An 18356-nucleotide genomic window follows, 5' to 3' on the forward strand; every position below is an offset into this window, starting at 1 on the left:
ATTAGCCAAATATATCCACTACACTTAAAGAATACTAAATAGTAAATACGCTACTAGCTAATTCTTTACTTTTTCCACTCGACAAACAAATGACTCCAAGAACCTCTTTTGCACTCTTCCTTGCTCTCAACCTCCTTGTTTTCACTAGCACATCTGCCAGATTATTGCCAACGATCTCCACTATCCCGGCCATCCCGGCCATCCCGGCAATACCGGCAATCCCGGCAATCCCGGCAATCCCGGCCATCCCGGCAATCCCGGCCATCCCGGCCATCCCGGCCATCTCGGTCATCCCGGCCATCCCGGCCATCTCGTCCATCTCGATCATCCCGGCCATCCCGACCATCCCAGTTATCCCGGTTATCCCAGTTATTCCAGTTATTCCAGTTATCCCAGTTATCTCAAATAAAGCACCCATCCCAACCACGCCAAACACCCCAGCCACGCCAAAAACACCAACAACGCCAACGACACCAACCACTCCAACTACGCCAACGACCCCGACCACCCCAACGACCTCGACCTCCCCGACCACTTCGACATCCTCCACACCCCTGAAGAAAGGTGTATAAGCTAATGGACGGACCTAAGATTAAACTCACCCTAGCCATGTATCTTATCTAAGGCTTAGTTGACCTTGAGGCTTCAATTCCTCTATCTCTTATTTGTAACTGTATCATTTTAATTTGAATAAGTAAAGTATATCAAGCGACGTTGTTGTTTTTTTGTTGGTTTATATGTGTGCAACTTATGCATTTGGTGAGAATCTTGAATTTCAAAAGTTGTATTCTCTCTGTTTCAAATTAAACATAATTTAGACCGCATTAAAGTAATTTTTACTTTTTTAGTATCTTACAAATACTTTTTGTTTAGGTAATAAAGTTTATTTTGTAAGAATAAACTATGTTTTTTTTTCTTTAATTGAAACAACATGTTTTTGTGAAACAAAAACAAAGACCTAAAACAAAGAAAACTTCAAATTATGTATTTAGTAACGAACTTTCAATATCTGGTATCTAGAAAAACTAATGTAAAGTGATAATACTTTCAGCTAAAAACATGTTTTGGTCACAAAAAAAAACACGGCGAACGCCGGCATAATTCACGACGATGATTTTATCAGATTTTTTCAACGATTTCATTGGGGTTTGCGACGAATTTGGCTTCATTGTTATCAGTTGAGAGTTTTACGATAGATACTTTTAATCTATTAATATATATATACTAGATTTTAACCCGTGGTACATCGCGGGACAATTTTTCAAAAAATAATAACATTTTAATTTTTATTTATTTTTTATATTTAGTTTGTTTTGTTTAGTTAAATAATAATTTTGTTTGGATTGTCAATTATAGAACAATAATAGGGGAAATAAATACATAAATATGTAATTTATAAGCTATTGTCGGATTAAGTCACAATTTTACCAATGATTTAATTATTTTACAAAATTTTAGTTAAATTACCCTGATTTAATTTGTCTAATATTTTTATATTAGTGTATTGACCAAATAATTAAATGAAGATTGAACACGTGTTTTAGAACCAAATTAATAATATTTTATATTTATACTAATGTCAATTCAAACCGTCATGTTAATAACATGTCCCGCCATATAACAACAAACCGTCATATTAGTGGTTTAACCCATGTTTCAAAACCGTCATATTAGTGGTTTTGGTTTTGGGTATTGTGTTTCGTTTGTGAAGTTGATATTTATACATGGAAAATGCTTGATGAGCAAGGAGTTTACGATCCGTAGCAATAAAAAAGAGATTTTAGTGTTTTTCTATTTGAGTTGATAACATTATCGCAGAATAATATTCAGTTTCTTAACGCAATATATACTATATTAAATGTATTTCTTGATGCTTAAGTTATATAGTATACCTGGTTATTGAGTTTTTAAAGTTGGGTTCTCGTATTTATGAACTTTATTAACGTTATAATAATTATTGCGATTGTAATCATTTGTTACTCAAATTTGGTTGTGTCATATAAATTTAAGAGATCAGACAGTCTCTAAAGATCTATGAAAATAGGTTTGGAGATTTTTATGGGATTAAAAATTTAATGCGTAGAGTTGTTTTTGGAAAAATTGAAATGTATAGATGTTGCCAAGCTATTTATGGCAATAAACGTATCAATTTAGGTTGATTTAAATAGTTCCATTAATTGAGTTTCTTCGAAATGTTATTTTAGGAAAATTGTTAGGGGTTAATGTTGAAGATAAAACAAATTAAATAAGAAAAACTTAAAGGGCATAAACCAAAATGTACTTCAAAAATGTTAATATATATATATATATATATATATACTCAAGATTGGAAATGGTACTTAAATGTTTAACTCATATATGTTATCTAACTAGATGATGATGATATATTTAAATATATATATTTTTTATGATTAAGTGTCTTTCAAAAAAAGAAAATAGTACATTCAATCCAATATTAAGATTTGAAAAGTCGTCATCAAAATATGATTAAATGTATCTATCGTATTAAGATTTGAAAAGTCGTCATCAAAATATGATTAAATGTATCTATCGTATCTTTTTTTTTGAAAACAAATATTAAATTAGATTTCAAAAAGAAAATGGCGTATTTACATCAAGTGCAACGTTTGTTTTAAACAAAACAGAACATAGTAGAAAAATTCAGGGGGAAGTAAAGCGTGAAGCGAGCCAAATTGCCGGACCATCCACATATCTCGTATCACCGCCGAGCTGGATGGCTAAAAATCACAAGGAATCAATCAATCACCACACACAACAATCAATCAATCAATCAAAGAAAGCATGCAGAAGTAAGCTAAGCAAACAATCACACACAAGCAATCAATGCAACATGCAAAACTTGAATAAAAAGAAAAGTTTTTAAACAAGTTTTACTAGGGCCCAAATATTCCGTCTTCCATTCCTTTCCCATTTTATCTCTGCATTACAACCACAAAGGCATGCAACCAGAATAAAACCCCCAATACACCGTCGTGTATAGCATCGATCAAGGTAGCTAGCCAAGATCGAGCTCCTCGCAACTACATGTAAGACTATAATAGTTTGCATGTTGAAACGGCTTCACAGGAAAGGACATACATATCACTGTTTCTTAGTGCGCTTATGGCTGCCCGGATCTCCCCGTCACGAACGCCACACACTAAGACCACACAACAATTAAGGTTTTAAGTTTATGGCTGATCACATGTCAATTAAAACCCAATGTGTACTCCACCACGATCTAGTAGTATCGTTGTAACACTTCATGATCGAATCCACAGAAACCAAGCAATTGCACTATGAAATTATCAAGATCAAATATAGCTAAGACAAAAGAAGTTTGTGTTTGAAAGTCACTAACAAAGCAATAAATAAATGAGTGTTTTAAATCATAAGAGAAAACATTGGGTGTAGGGAATCATTAGAGATTATGATCACGAATTTAGATGATTAAATAGGGATGTTTTCGTCATTAGAGCGAGAGGATATAAATAGAGAGTGTGGGCGACTCTTGCATGCCACACGCGGGGGTTAGGTGTCATCACCACAATTCTCCTTCAACACTTGGCAAAAAAGACTTAAGTGAGGTGTCATCCTCACATTGCTTCTCTTGGTGAGTGGGGGAATATTCCTCCCCACTTCCTTCGTGAGACACTCGAGTGGAAGAGGAATATTACTCTCCACTTCCTCTCTTATGCGATTAAATAATCGCTTAGTGGTTTCTCCACTAATTAATTAATTAAATAATTAATTAATTTTCACTAACTCTGCTTCAATAAAAAATTATTTTAGTGGGTCATTCCCGTCTCTCATAACCATCCTGATTACGGTACTGGTCGCATGACCGTTCCATTGTTTGACCCTGTACGCTGTCCTGCACATACCGCGTACGCCCGTACATACGTCCGCTGGCCAACTAATCAGCATGTTGCACAATCCGTTTTTTCTCGGACAAAACTTCGCAGTTCTTTTCTGCTTCATCTTCTCTTCCCTTTCGAGTTCTTTCCGGATAAATTCATTGAATAGAATTTTTCCTGTAGTGAGGGTCTCTACACCATCAAGTTGACGATCAAAGCCTATACTTTTAGAATAAGTAACATTCTCATTAGACAATAATGAAAGGCCTATTAGCTCAGTTGCTAATAACACGAAGGTCACAGGTTTGAACTTTCCTATGCATAAGTAGTTAAGAAAAAAACATTGTAAACTCTACTAATGGTCTTTTAACAACACTTTAACTTAACTACAAATCACTTCCACAAATTTTAAATAATAATAATAGAAAAATAAATTGGATTTTTTTTGAAATAACCAATATGTGAGACAGAGAAACCAAATCGTGGTGGGATGGTAGTTCCAGTCCTCATGTAAAGTCTGTTGTTTTTCTGACCACTCTTTGTCTTATATTAAGGTCGTAACACTCTTTCTCTCTAGTTCTTGCTTCACTCTCTGTTTTGTGTCTCTTAAATAAATACCAAAAAGACTTAGAACTCTAGAGAGAATACTTTGCATACTACATTTTTTATTTCGGATTAGAAGGATAATCTCTTACAAACACAACACATACATTCTTATATTACTTTCACTTGTTGCACACTTAGACCTAGCCATGACTCTTCGGCATACTACTACAACAACTCTCAGCAACTACTCTTCTTACACACTTAAGATTCTAACACTTAGTTATTCTTAAAATAGACTAACACTCTTTTATTTGGGCTTTTTTTCATTTGCAGGCCTTCACACTAAACACAAAACCACCAAAACCAAGTTCCTAGTTGACTTGTTACTTCTTATCCTCATGTGTCATTGATCTTCTTCACAACACTTGTTCTTGTTTTTGCTCAGCTTCTTCGCTTAGCTTCTTGCTCTGTTTTTCATCTCACTTGAAGTTTTCCTTTTGCATGGTCAACCAACGGATATAATTCCTACAAAGTCATGGATCGTAAATAACAAAAATATTCGTAAGCTGAAAATTTTCTATGCATAAATAGTAAAAAAAGAAAATTGTAAAATTTTACTTCAAATTCACTTCCAAATAGTACAAATTTTTAAAGGACAAATTTTTCAAATAACAAAAGAATATGAGTCAAAGGTTCAACACTTTTACGGTCACATGAGAACCACGTCGTGGTGGGTTGGTGATCCTTGCTTGAAAATGTGAAATCTTTCATATCTATATAGGTTATGGATCACATACATATACTTAAGAAAAAGTTTGCATTTTATAACTTTGTCACATACTCACATGTCGAAATTTTTGAGAGCAAGAAAACTCTGAATTTTGTGGGTGTTGAAAATTTAGGTTGGACTTCGTTTAAACAATTTCCTGTTAAAATTTTTTTTATAAAAAACAAGTAAAAAATAGGGGAATTGCAGTCTCTGACTAAGAAAAAAACTATAATTTAACAACTAACTATTCTAATCATACAAATCTAATATACTCTATATAAACTATAATATATACTAATTTACCCTTGTTACCACCCACCACCACCATCTCCACCATCCTACCACCACAATCCCCACTCCCCTACTACCACCATCCTCTCCTTCCACCACCTCCGGTCACATCACCGGCCACCATCGCCGGACTCCGGCAACCCTCACCGACCACCACCGCTGGACTCCGGCAACCCTCGCCGGCCATCACAGTCGGACTCCAGCCACCACCACCACTACCCCTAAAACACCAAAATAGTAATTTTCTATACATTTTCTACTATTCTTCTAATTTCTTCAATTATACTGCTATATTCTTAATTATATTATTGATTTTGGTTATACAGCTAATTCACTCTAAAAAATATCATAATACTTTTTTGAAAACAATAAAATCCAAATAATGAATTTTTTTTCGTGTCCAATCGTGAAAATGGGTGGATGTATCTTGTTTGGCTAATGGCAACAAACACGAAAACAAAATAAAAAAAAGCGAAAAGGCAAATGACAATCTGGTAAATAATTCAAAGCCAACCTGGTAAATAATTCAACGCCACTCCTTCCATATATCTTTGTTCATTCATACACACTTATCTTATCAATCTTCAAAATCAAAAGTATTTAATGCCTCTCAACATTACATTACAACACTACAAAATAAACAAGTGCTAACGTGGTTTTGTTTATACATATAGGTGGCTAACGTCGGTTATAAACGGACACTACAAACATTAATACATTATGTCGTTTATTTCAACCAACTTGTTAAAGGGCGCGACGTAAGATCATTTCTACCATAAAATATCTCAACTACAACTCTATTTCCTTTTTGCACAAAAAAACGAAGAGTTTATTTTCTTGTGGAACGACTATGTAGTTATACTATATTTTTGGAAACTACAGAATAGAGTGATGATGACACATGTGAAAGTAATAGATTGCATTTTCATATACAGTAAAACCTCTATAAATTAATACTCTATAAATTAATAAACACTATAAATTAATAAATTTTGCTGGTCCCAAGTCGGGCTAGTGTAAAAATTAACAATATTCGATAAGATAATAAGATAATAATTTTTTCGAAATCTCCTTATAAAAAATATGGTCCCAATAATATCATAAATTAATAATTATGTAAATATATATATATATATATACTGATATAATAGTGTATGTTTCTCCTAAAGCTTAATTCTATAGAACAATTGTAATGTTGTATTTTCAACCTATAATAATATCTCTAAAATATTTTATAACATGTCATACAAATAATTAAAATTTAAAGTTTTAATTTGTAGATATGCATCATTTACAATTTGATAATTTGACAGATTATTAAAATAGGAGAATTGATATTATTATTCATAGATTTGAATTTATGTGTCTCATGTGTATAAGTCAATTTGTCTATAATATTTGTAATTTATTGTAAATAGTGCTTTCTAAATATTACAGGTTCAATTCCTAAACCATAAAATTTATAACATCCGAAAGTTTAATCTTATTTTGCTATAGTTGTTCCAATTCATAATTTTTAAAAAAATAAACAATTAAAAATATATCTATAAATTAATAATTATTAATTTACACTATAAAATAATAATTATTGATTTATAGATAAATTAATATCACTATAAATTAATAAAATGTCTTAGTCCCAACATTATTAATTTATAGAGGTTTTACTGTATTATCTTCTTCATCTAAAGAATTGAAGCTTTATACGTAGTATTAAGTTAAATAATAGTTGGCATTAATAAACTATATTATGAAAATAATGTCAAAAATCTAATTCTATATTCCATAATCATAAAATAAAATTTTCATCAATAATATTTTATTGAAAATAATATAGTGTTTAATAGTATTAATTGGGTTTTTCAAAGTGTGCATGTTTCATGAATATTTAGGTGACTTGTTTCAAAAACTCTAAAAGACTAAATCAATGAATACTTGGAAAAGTAAGTTTAAAGTTTAAATATGTATATATATTTACAAGCGGATCTCTATATATATGTATTGTGGGTATAACAAACACATATAAATAACATTTCAAATTCATATATAATAGAAAATAATATATGTAATGTGGAATATACTTTAAAATTTATGAAAGCTATTTGATTGACAATTATAGTATAAATTATGTATAGTTTTAGGTAGGGGTGGACATTCAGGTACCCATTCGGGTTTTGGGTTTTCGGGTTTAGAAACAAAAGACCCATTCGGATATATTTAGATTTCGGGTTGGGTTTGGGTAAACACCCATCGAGTTTAGATATTTTCGGGTTTCACCTAAAGCCTCAAATTATATTTTGGTTTCGGAACGAATTTGTAACTTTTTTAATCCAAACCAACAAAAAAGAGCCCGTAATCAATCTGAATTCAAAAAAATGAAATTAATCCAAATTCATTAAAAATGACTATAATCATAAATATAAAAAACCAAAGTTATCAATCCAAGTTTACAAGCCGATAATTTTTTACTTCTTAAAACATCAAATGACATCAAATTCAAAGTTAGAACTATATAATCTAACTAAATTAACAGATGAAAATTGACATATTTAAAAATAAAAACTAATTTATCTTATAAGTTATAATAGTGATTATAAATTACTTCTGAAACTTGTAAGTTAACTCAATCTATTGTTAAATATATATATATATATATATATATATATATATATATATATATATATATAACTTTAGATATAACTTTGGATAGTTTCAGGTATTTGTTCGGGTGTTCGGATATACCCAATCGGGTTCGGGTACCCATTTCATTTACTAAAAGCATCCGATTGTATATTTCTAATGTTCGGATTTGGGTTCGGATCAGATATTTTTAATCGGTTTCGGGTTAAATTTTTGGGTTTCAGATATTTTATCCAGTCCTAGATTTAGGAATAAAAGTTTCCTATAAATAAATGCCAACACTACACTTAAAAGAATACTAAATACACTACTAGCTACTTACTTTTTCCACTCGACAAACAAATGACTTCAAGAACTTCTTTTGCTCTCTTCCTTGCTCTAAACCTCCTGTTCTTTACTTACACATCTGCTAGATTATTGTCGGCCATCCCGGCCATCCCTGCCATCCCGGCCATCCTGCCCATCCCGGCCATCCCTGCCATTCCGGCCATCCTGCCCATCCCAGCTATCCCGGCCATTCCGGCCATCTCGGCTATCTCGGCCATTCCGGCTATCCCAGTTATTCAAAATATTCCGGTTATCTCAAACAAAATAGCCATCCCAACCCCGCCAGACACCCCAACCACGCCAAAAACACCGACCACGCCAACGACACCAACAACCCCTACCACGCCAACGACACCATTAACGCCAACGACTCCGACTACCCCAACAACCCCGACCTCCCCTACCACTCCGACACCCCCGAAGAACGGTGGATAAGCTAATGGACGGACCTAAGATTAAGCTCCCGAGCCATGTGTCTCATCTAAGGCTTAGTTGACCTTGAGGCTTCATTATTCCTCTATCTCTTCTTTATTATGGCGTCTTATTAATTTGAATAACTAAAGTATATCAAGCGATGTTGTTGTTTTTTGTTGGTTTATATGTCTGCAACTTATGCATTTGGTGAGCATCTTGAATTTCAAAAGTTGTATTCTCTCTGTTTCAAATTAGACATAATTTTGACCGCATTAAAATAATTTTTACCTTTTTAGTATCTTCGTATCTTACAAATAATTTTTGTTTACGTAATAAAGTTTATTTTGTAAAAATAAACTATGTTTTATTCTTTAATTGAAACAACATCTTTTTGTGAAACAAAAACAAAGACCTAAACAACACTTAGAAAACTTCAGATGATGTATTTTGTAACGAAATTTCAATATGTGGTATCTAGAAAACTAATGTAAAGTGATAATACTTTCAGCAAAAAACATATTTTGGTCACAAGAAAACACAGCGAACGCCGACAAAATTCGCGACGAATTTTATTTTATCGGAATTTTTCAATGATTTCATTGGATTTGCGATGAATTTGGCTTCATTGTTATCAATTGGGAGTTTTACGATGGATATGTTTAATCTAGTAATATATATATATATATATATATTATATAAAAGAGAAATTTAATTACAACAAAACTAAAATATTTGATAACTTGTCAAAATCTGAGATTGATAACTTGACACATGTCAAAATCTTGTTAAGGCTAACTTTCAAAACCCAGCTTTATATAATAAAATTTACTTATTTTTAATTTTAAGTTATTAATTCTACAAAAAAATAGAAAAAGGGATTAAAGAAAATATAGAGTTAATTATTAATTTTAAATTTTGTATATATATACATAGATCATTTCATATTTAAATAATTTATTCAAAAACACTGCTTTCAACTTTGTTTAATTGGGAAATCTTTTTTAATAGGAAGATAAATTTTTCTTATTTTTTAAACCAAAATTTTCTCCTACTTTTTACCTTTTCAGTAGAGAATAGGTAAGATTAATATGTTGATCCAAAAAAAAATTAATATATGCATTTTTTTCCTAATACTATATTTTAAAGTGTTTTATTTAATTTATATTTTATCTTTGAATTATTTGGGATTCATATATTACTGTGCTTATAATTTTCAATTATTTCTTTAATTATGTATGTCAAATTAATTTTCTTCTAATTTTTCAATGGTTGGTCATAAACCCTTTTTTTTTCAAACATAATTGCTACCATTATTCAATCAATCTCAAAGGGAGATAACAATTAGAAGCTCATCAACCTAATAGATTGATAAAATAGGCTAATCAAACACAAGCTTACAACAAACATAGATCGATAGATTAGAAAAACGTAAATCATTGTTGATAGATCCATATGAGCTCAAAGACTGTGACACCCTGGTTTGCGGCTAAAAGAATTGATTTTAACAACATATGTCACTAAAATGCACTTATTTTTCTGGTCAAAGGTCCTAAGAGAATTTCATGATGGGTGACCTTCCTGGAAGTGATTTTTGAAACTGTGTAAGTGAGGACAAAACACAGGAAAATATCATTTGTTGATTTGTAGGGTCGGTAAACAAGTTTTTAAAGCCTCTCAGACGTAACAAACCGGCCATCGAATATGGGTGGGTCCATGGACCGGGAATAGATGTAGGACCCATTTAGGAAGGTGGGCCCATGGACTGAGAGTGAACATGGGCTCACTAAGCAAGGTGGCGTTTGAGGCGTACATAGACAGAGCCTACATCATGATGTGTCAAAGATACTTCTAAGAATACATTGGGAAATTTAAAATTAATTACTATCAAAAGATTTTGTGACGTTAGAAAAAGGTTTTTACTTTCATTGGTTGTCGGAGCAAGCCATTTTGAGATAGCAAAAAGACGTGAACATGTTCTCTCCACACATAAGAAGGGCAGAGCCGATGTTCTCTCTATAGTGGAGAAGGTTGGACGCAAGTTTATCTTCCCAAGAGAGGAAGGTGGAGGAGGTTGGACGCAAGGTTATCTCCCTAAGGGAGGAAGGCGGAGCCAAGGTTCTCTCCACGGTGGAGGAGGTTGGACGCAAGGTTCTCTCCATAAAGGATGAGGGTGGAACCGAGGTTTTCTCCATGGTGGTCATACATTATTATGATGATACATCATTGATTAGTATATTATGTAATATATTTTTATTCAAAATGTTTTTTGAGCCAACAATTTTAGTAATTAAAAAATTATGCAAAAGTTAAAGTAAAATAGTTGGCTTAATGTATTCATATAGACATTTTCTAAGTGGTGATAAAGAATAAATTTGTAATATAAAGTATATTTAAGTGTAAAAATACACTTTTAATATTTACACACATAAAAAAATTGTAAATGGATATAAACCAGTGTATTATAATAAAAATAAAATTGATAAATAACGTACAACAAATTTTAATATATTTTTATTAAATTTAATTTAATTTATAAGACTTTAAACCCGGACATCGGGAGCGGGTCCTCATCTAGTATATATATATTGAATACTTACTAAAGATTGTTTATCTCATATATGTTATCTAACTAGATGATGATGATATATTTAAATATATAAATTTTTTTTTATGATTAAGTATATTTCTAGATTAAACTTAATTTTATGATTAAGTGTATTTTATAAAAATAGTACATTCAATTATAATATTAAGATTTGAAAAGTCGTCATCAAAATATGATTAAATGTATACAGCTCCAATGATTATATATTCCAATGTACAAGCAATTTCACTTAATGCACTCTATCTCTCTCCCCTCCTTCTCGGAAAGAAGAAGAAAAAATTGTGTCATCCCTTTTTAGTTTGCATATGAAAAATATAGAGTATATCTATAAATTGTGGTGTATGAAAGTTGTCATATGGTTAGAAATGTTCTATCTTTCAAGACCCACCACCACCACACTACCATAGTGTGTTGTCTCAAAAAGATGGACAGTGCTGTGTTAAGAGTTGTCATCTGTGGGGCCAAACATATGAGCCCATTTTGATCAAATACGATTCACTTATTGGGTTAAATGGGCCCAATTATAGCTTATCGTGTTCTCAAGTTTTCTTGTTATTCTTTTCTTTATTTTTTGGGGGCTTATCGACCAAAACTGTTCCTTGTTTATTTAAGTGTGTTATTATGCAAATGGAGAAGATAATATCTAAAGGAGGAAAATGAGATCAGACATGGGAAGTGTTTGGCAGAAAGAGTGACTGGTGAGAGAAGTATAACCATAAGCCCATAAGAAGCAACTTTAAGAATGCTGAGGTTCGCAACAAAAGAAAGCTATCTTACACACTCATTTATCTCTTTTATATCTTCCACAAATTCCTCCAAATTTTAGATATTGTCTTCACAATCATAGCATGGGGTGAATCGTTTATTTGATAAAATTAATCGTTTTTTTTTGGGCAAACAAAATTAATCGACATATATATGTTATGTACTTATGTATACGATCATAATAGGTACACATCGTCCAGCGAAGTCATTATTTATGTTATACTACAGCTATCATTTTAATATCGAATAATTTAACGTACATTTATAAGTATTATTATAATTTATAAGTATTATTAATTATACGATAAAAATGTTAGTATTCTTAATCTAAAGGTGACAAGTTTGTATGAAATGAAGGTGTTGGTAACTCTACAAGTCGACTTTGGGGAGCTTTTAAAGGGAATATGTCTAGATAACCAAGTCGTGCAGGTTTAAATCTTTTCTTTTTTTCTTTAATATTAACTTCGACCGATGTTGGGCTACTAGAATTGGATATCCGAAATTGTTACAATATTTGAGAAGATGATTGCATATCAGGGATTGGTTAGGTATGATTGAGATTTAGATGGAACTGTCTATTTTCCAAACTGGCTCAAGTGTTCTTAATTAACGTATCATTGTCAACTTCTAACGCTCCAAGACAAAACCCTTTTTCTAGTTATGTCTTTTTGTAGTTGTACGACGGTACACCCAAACCATATCACGTGCCATCTCCCTTGGATTGTCACCGCACGTGTGGGCTCGAATCTCATGCTAGCCACTTACTATTCGTGTCATGTCTATGTTTTGCCTTTGTAACCATTTATTATGGAATCTATACAACGTGACCTTGCCGACTTTTCATCTTTATATATTTCTCGGTAGTTGCTAAATGTATAAAGAAAGATATCATAATCTTGATTTACAACCTATATAAAATCCCGTCTTTTATAAAGTTAAATCTGATCATCTGATGTTTGATTATGTTCAAATCGGATAAAGAGGAGCCAACAATTTTCTAAACTGAAAATATCTAGATTTTTACGATAAAAACGGATTACACTTCTATATAAAAACAGTTCCGGACTAATCTTATCAAACTAGCTAACGCTTCGTTTTTCATTTGTTTTTTGTTTCCATGATTTATAGCATCCAGCCAAAAATTTAAGTGGATTCTAGATTAGACCAAAATTACGATCCCTGGATATTTAGAACGGTAATGGATACTCCTTTTAAACTCCGGGCCAAACTATTTTGGATTGGTTGATATCTTTACTCCAAAATTATACCAAACACATAATTCTACTCCAATATAAACGATTGGCTCCACTTCAGACTCCAGATACCGAAACACCAACAATTTGCTTGTAAGATTGGCTACGACAATGATTTTCTTAGAAAACAATACGGATAAGATAAGATATTAGAAACTCATTACTGATCCAAGTGATTGTTGCACCACAGACTTTAGAGTCCTGTCTCAAATTTCTCCTGTTCATCTAGCTGTAAGTAGCCGGAATCCATTCAAATTATTTCATTGGAAATTGATGAAATAGTGAGTTTAAATTATTATTATTTTTGGTTTTATGGCACTGGCACGTATTAATCTAGAATTTGAATTTTTTTGTAAAATGGTTTCGTAGCTTTTGTGTTTTGAAAAATCTTGGAATTACGTTTATCAACAAGTTTTCTTTGTTACTCAAACATTGATATAAATTTCAAATTAAGATTCAGTCTTTAATATGTGAAAGATTCTAAATGATCAAAAGTCGGTAATGGCAAAAATATTTACCAAAATTTTGGACATTTATTTCAAATGAATTAAACTGACATAAAAACTGCAATATCAATTTACTACCAAGGTGATAGTTCACTTGGTTTCAAATCTTTTCTTGGGAGGGATGTTGAGTTTTTGTTTCAGGAAGGTGTTCGACTATTACCGTATATATTACCAACCGTTACTTCCAACCTAAAGTCCAAATCTGTTTCATAAAAAAATATGAAAATTTGTTAGAATTATCCTCTTTGAAATGTTCTTTTTCAAAAATATCCTTATTTTTGAATATTTTTTTTTCTCTTTTACACTAATACAATATATTAAATTAATTTTTAATTTTTTTTAAGGTTTGGGTTTTGTATTTTATATTTGGGGTATAGTTTTTAGGGGTAAGCTATAGTATTTGGGGTTTAGGGTTTAGAAAAAAATACTTCTTTTTCTATGTCACTTTTAAAAAAAATACACTTTCATGTTATCTATTTTCAAAAATACCACTTTTTAATATATACAATGACTAAATTCTAAACTCTAAACCCCAAATACTAAACCCTAATCCCTAAAAACTATACACTAAATATAAAATAGAGAAGTCAAACCTAAAAAAGTTTTAAAAATTAATTTAACATATTGTAATTGTGCAAAAGAGGCAAAAATAAAAATGTTAAAAAAAGTATGTTTGAAAAGTCATATCTCTAAAAAGGTATTTCTAACAAATTCTGAAGGGAAATATATAGATATATATATATATATATATATATATATATATATATATATATATATATATATATATATCAATTTTTCTAATTTATTATTTTTCGAAAACACGACTAAAATTTATATGTACGACACATCTAAGTAGAATAATAATTATTCCCTCTTCTTCAGATTATGTATTGGGTGTTTCACACATCTATAAAACAAAAAATTCAAAATTTTCACTCTACACCCTTATTAATATCCAATATATTTTCAATGTTTTTATTAATTAATACATTACAACCTAGAAATATATATGCATTGAAAATATAAAACGACATTTATATAGAAAACAGAAATTAAGATATAAATGACAAAAAAAGTATTTTAATTTTGATCAAATATGAATGCTACTGATGAGGATGATTATCAAAGAAAGCATTAACTTGAGTTTCAAAATAGTTTATTAAAGATTTAAATATCATGGACTCATGGAGGAGTGACTTCGAAGCTCATCTTCATCAAAAAATAATGGCACTTAAACATAACTCATTAAGTTTAGCTAGAATTGAAAATAGAGACTAGAAAAGCTATATATGATAAGTTTTTATAAATCTTATAATTTATTTTTAATTTTAAAAATTATAGTCAAGTAGAAATTATGTAAGGTTTGTATTTTGTAATAAAAATAATTTTTAGAATTTATAGAATTTTAATTTATAAGAAAATACAAAAAAAATTTAGTTAATAAGGATAATTTAGTAGGATTTTCATGTAATGTTTACTATTTTTTTTTTCAAAAAGCAAATTCGTTCTCCAAACAGAGGCTGATAGTCCTAATTTAAATCGGACATATAAAACACCCGGAACAAGTTGTGTTTGCGTATTACATAATTTAATTGGGAGTCTTTCATGTTTTGCATATTGTGTCAATGGCAATGCAAAGTGCTTTTTGCCTAACGTTTATGGAACACAAAAATGTACATCCCTACTCGCCATTCAAATAAGTAATATTTCTTCATATGTAACTAATTGGTGTACATAATACATATGTATGTATGCATTCATCTATACAAATTTAATGGAATCATGGGTTGTGTATGGTTTGATGTACATAAAGATTTTAAAAAAACGAACGACAAAATTAAATCCGAAAATAAAAGAAGACTCGAAATTGGAATCTAAGGCAACAAGAGACGATAGCCCCACATTATCATAAATACAATCAATTAATTTCCTACACCTTATCAGAAAGCTCATAAAATCAAATGAGCCCACCTTTCTCCTTCAATTAAGTTCTTCACCCACTAGTGGGTCACACAAACTCTTATGACTTGTGTCTCTCCAAAGCTCTAATTAGCATTCAAAACATTTACAATCCGAAAATAAAATAAAAATAAACTATCGTAATCCACTAATATCAACGTATGAGTATCGCATGATACGTTTACGACCCGTATATTCACATACTACGACCTTAGTTTATTTAATGATGGAGTTACATATATCACCATCAATTGTTATATAAACCTACACACATTATATTAATTATATCATCCCATTATCAACTTGTTCCTCATTCCCCGCAAATCAAGCATAGAAAGAGACTCTTGGATCATCCAAGTATCTGATTCTCAAACCCTAAAAGATAATTATGTCAATGAAAGGGATCTCATCAGCAGAGCCAGATAAGCTTCCCAGGAGAATATCTTTGACCCACAAGCGCAATTCTGGCGAGCTTGACGTGTTCGAAGCCGCTGTGTACTTCTCCGGCTACAACGAAGCCTCCTCCGGCGACCATAGAAACACACAAAAGTATGGCTATAACGCGGCAAGAGAGGAGAATCGTAGGAAATGGGGAATATTAGGAGGAGGAAGAAGAATCAGCTTAGATTTGCCGATCAGATGTTCTGAACAGGTTCACCATCTTCACCAAGATCATCATGAAGTTACAACAATCAAGGAGAGACTTAGTAACGTGAGACACAAGCAACCTAGCTCACCAGGTGGTAAAATCGCGAGCTTCTTGAACTCTCTGTTCCATCAATCAGGCTCAAAGAAAAACAAGCCCAAGTCAAATTCGAAGGCAACAGATCCCGAAGTGGAAGAGGAGGTCACCGGAGCAGGATGGATGAAGAGGAGGAGAAGAAGCAGTATAAGCCATTTCTTGAGCTCAAGCAGATCTAATTCAACCACCACTACGACATCATCATCATCAAAATCTTTACTGTCGTCATCAAGCTCAGGTTTCAGAACTCCTCCTCCTTATTTGAACACCCCCACCAAGAACTACAAGCAGTTCTTGAATTACACTTCTGCTACCAAACAAGAGGCAGAAGAGGAAAAGAAGACCCACAAAGACTACTCGTGGCTGGACGAGAAACTCAAGGTGATGGAGAGCCTCTCGGAGAATCAGAGCAACTGGGCTGATGATGAAGATGATGATCAGAGAATAAAGAGAGAGGGATATGATGATGGAATGGAGAGTGATTCAAGTTCTGATCTCTTCGAATTGCAAAACTACGAGTTGTCTCGTGGAGGCTTGCCAGTATACGAGACTACCAATGTAGCTAATATCAACAACGCTCATATATAATCCAAACTCTCTTGAGCGTCATCAACTCCATCAGATCTTGGTTAGAACACCCATAAAACAAATTGTTTTTTTTTTTCGATTTGTTCTTGTCTGATTGCTTCAGTTATATATATGTAATTCATTTGGATTTCTTGGGTTTGATTTTGGATGCTTTAATAGTATTTTTTTGTTTATTTGGGATTTGAGGGTAGATCGACTTGATAAAATACCTAGTTTTTTCTTGTCTATCACATGGATGTTTGTTTCCATATCTTTACGTTTTTTTCCCTGTAAAATAAATTTTGTACAATATTGTTAATATGTTAATTATCAGAGTACGTAGTAATAACCATTTTTATTTCAGTAGAAATGAGAAATTTTTCACTGACATATAATTGAGTAACATTCACCGACCGGAAAAAAATTAATCTATATATATGTAAAGGACCATATAAAGCGTTGATAAAGGAAACATAATCAAAGCATTGAGAGCCAGAAATATTATATGGCATGGGACCAATAAACAAAGTTTCACCAGCCGGTTAAGTTTTTTGCCCTTTACATTTGTTGGTTAGTTATAAGTCCATTCTTTTGTCGTCGGTTACGAGTCTTCAAACTTATGGCGCCACTAGTTCTCGAAGTAAAATGTTGTATCTATAACATGAGAAAAAGTCAAGCAGACAAAATTTTTGGGACCAACAACGATCTCCACTTGCAATTTTGTTCCTTGTCAACTAGTAATACAAGAATATTACATGTTCAAGCAAGCTACATGTAATTATTTCCTTGTCAGGATCGTTGAAAGATCAACATAAAATATTCGAGTTCTACTACGGATTAAACTTTCGTCGAACTAATAAGAACACGAATAATAAACATGGCTAACTAGAGAAAAATACAATTTTAGAGACGAAAAAAAATATGAGAATTGAGAACGCATGCTATCCCGAGAATAAGGATAGCACGTCCAAACAATTTTTTTCGAAACTAAACCAGACAATTTACTGCTGAAAATTCTATTTGCTTGATCATTCATAAACATTAAAATATTATTATAAGAGAAGTAGCAATCAATAACTTAATTTAGTATGCCTAGACGTTTTTGTTGTTGTCCT

General features: G+C 31.8%; 1 protein-coding gene and 1 long non-coding RNA gene across 2 annotated transcripts; one reads left to right on the top strand and one right to left on the bottom strand.

Annotated features, from left to right (window-relative positions):
- Positions 1-4505: 4505 nt before the first annotated feature.
- On the bottom strand, positions 4506-6103 carry LOC109129600 (uncharacterized). The gene is made up of 2 exons (XR_002035889.2): positions 5978-6103; positions 4506-4928 (listed from the first exon to the last, which is right to left on the bottom strand). It is a non-coding gene; the product is annotated as an uncharacterized LOC109129600 (long non-coding RNA).
- Positions 6104-15816: 9713 nt separating this feature from the next.
- Positions 15817-17611, top strand: LOC104750744 (protein BIG GRAIN 1-like E). Its single transcript, XM_010472584.3, has one exon. The coding sequence runs from the start codon at positions 16321-16323 to the stop codon at positions 17260-17262; it is 942 nt and encodes a 313-aa protein (XP_010470886.1). The 5' UTR covers positions 15817-16320; the 3' UTR covers positions 17263-17611.
- The last annotated feature ends 745 nt before the right edge of the window (positions 17612-18356 follow it).

This window comes from Camelina sativa, chromosome 16 (assembly GCF_030686135.1).
Source record: "Camelina sativa cultivar CO46 ecotype springtype chromosome 16, ASM3068613v1".
NCBI classification, from domain to species: Eukaryota; Viridiplantae; Streptophyta; class Magnoliopsida; order Brassicales; family Brassicaceae; genus Camelina; species Camelina sativa.

Bases quoted from the DNA above. Each gene is read 5' to 3' on its own strand.
- LOC104750744 (XM_010472584.3), top strand. From the start codon at position 16,321: ATGTCAATGAAAGGGATCTCATCAGCAGAGCCAGATAAGCTTCCCAGG.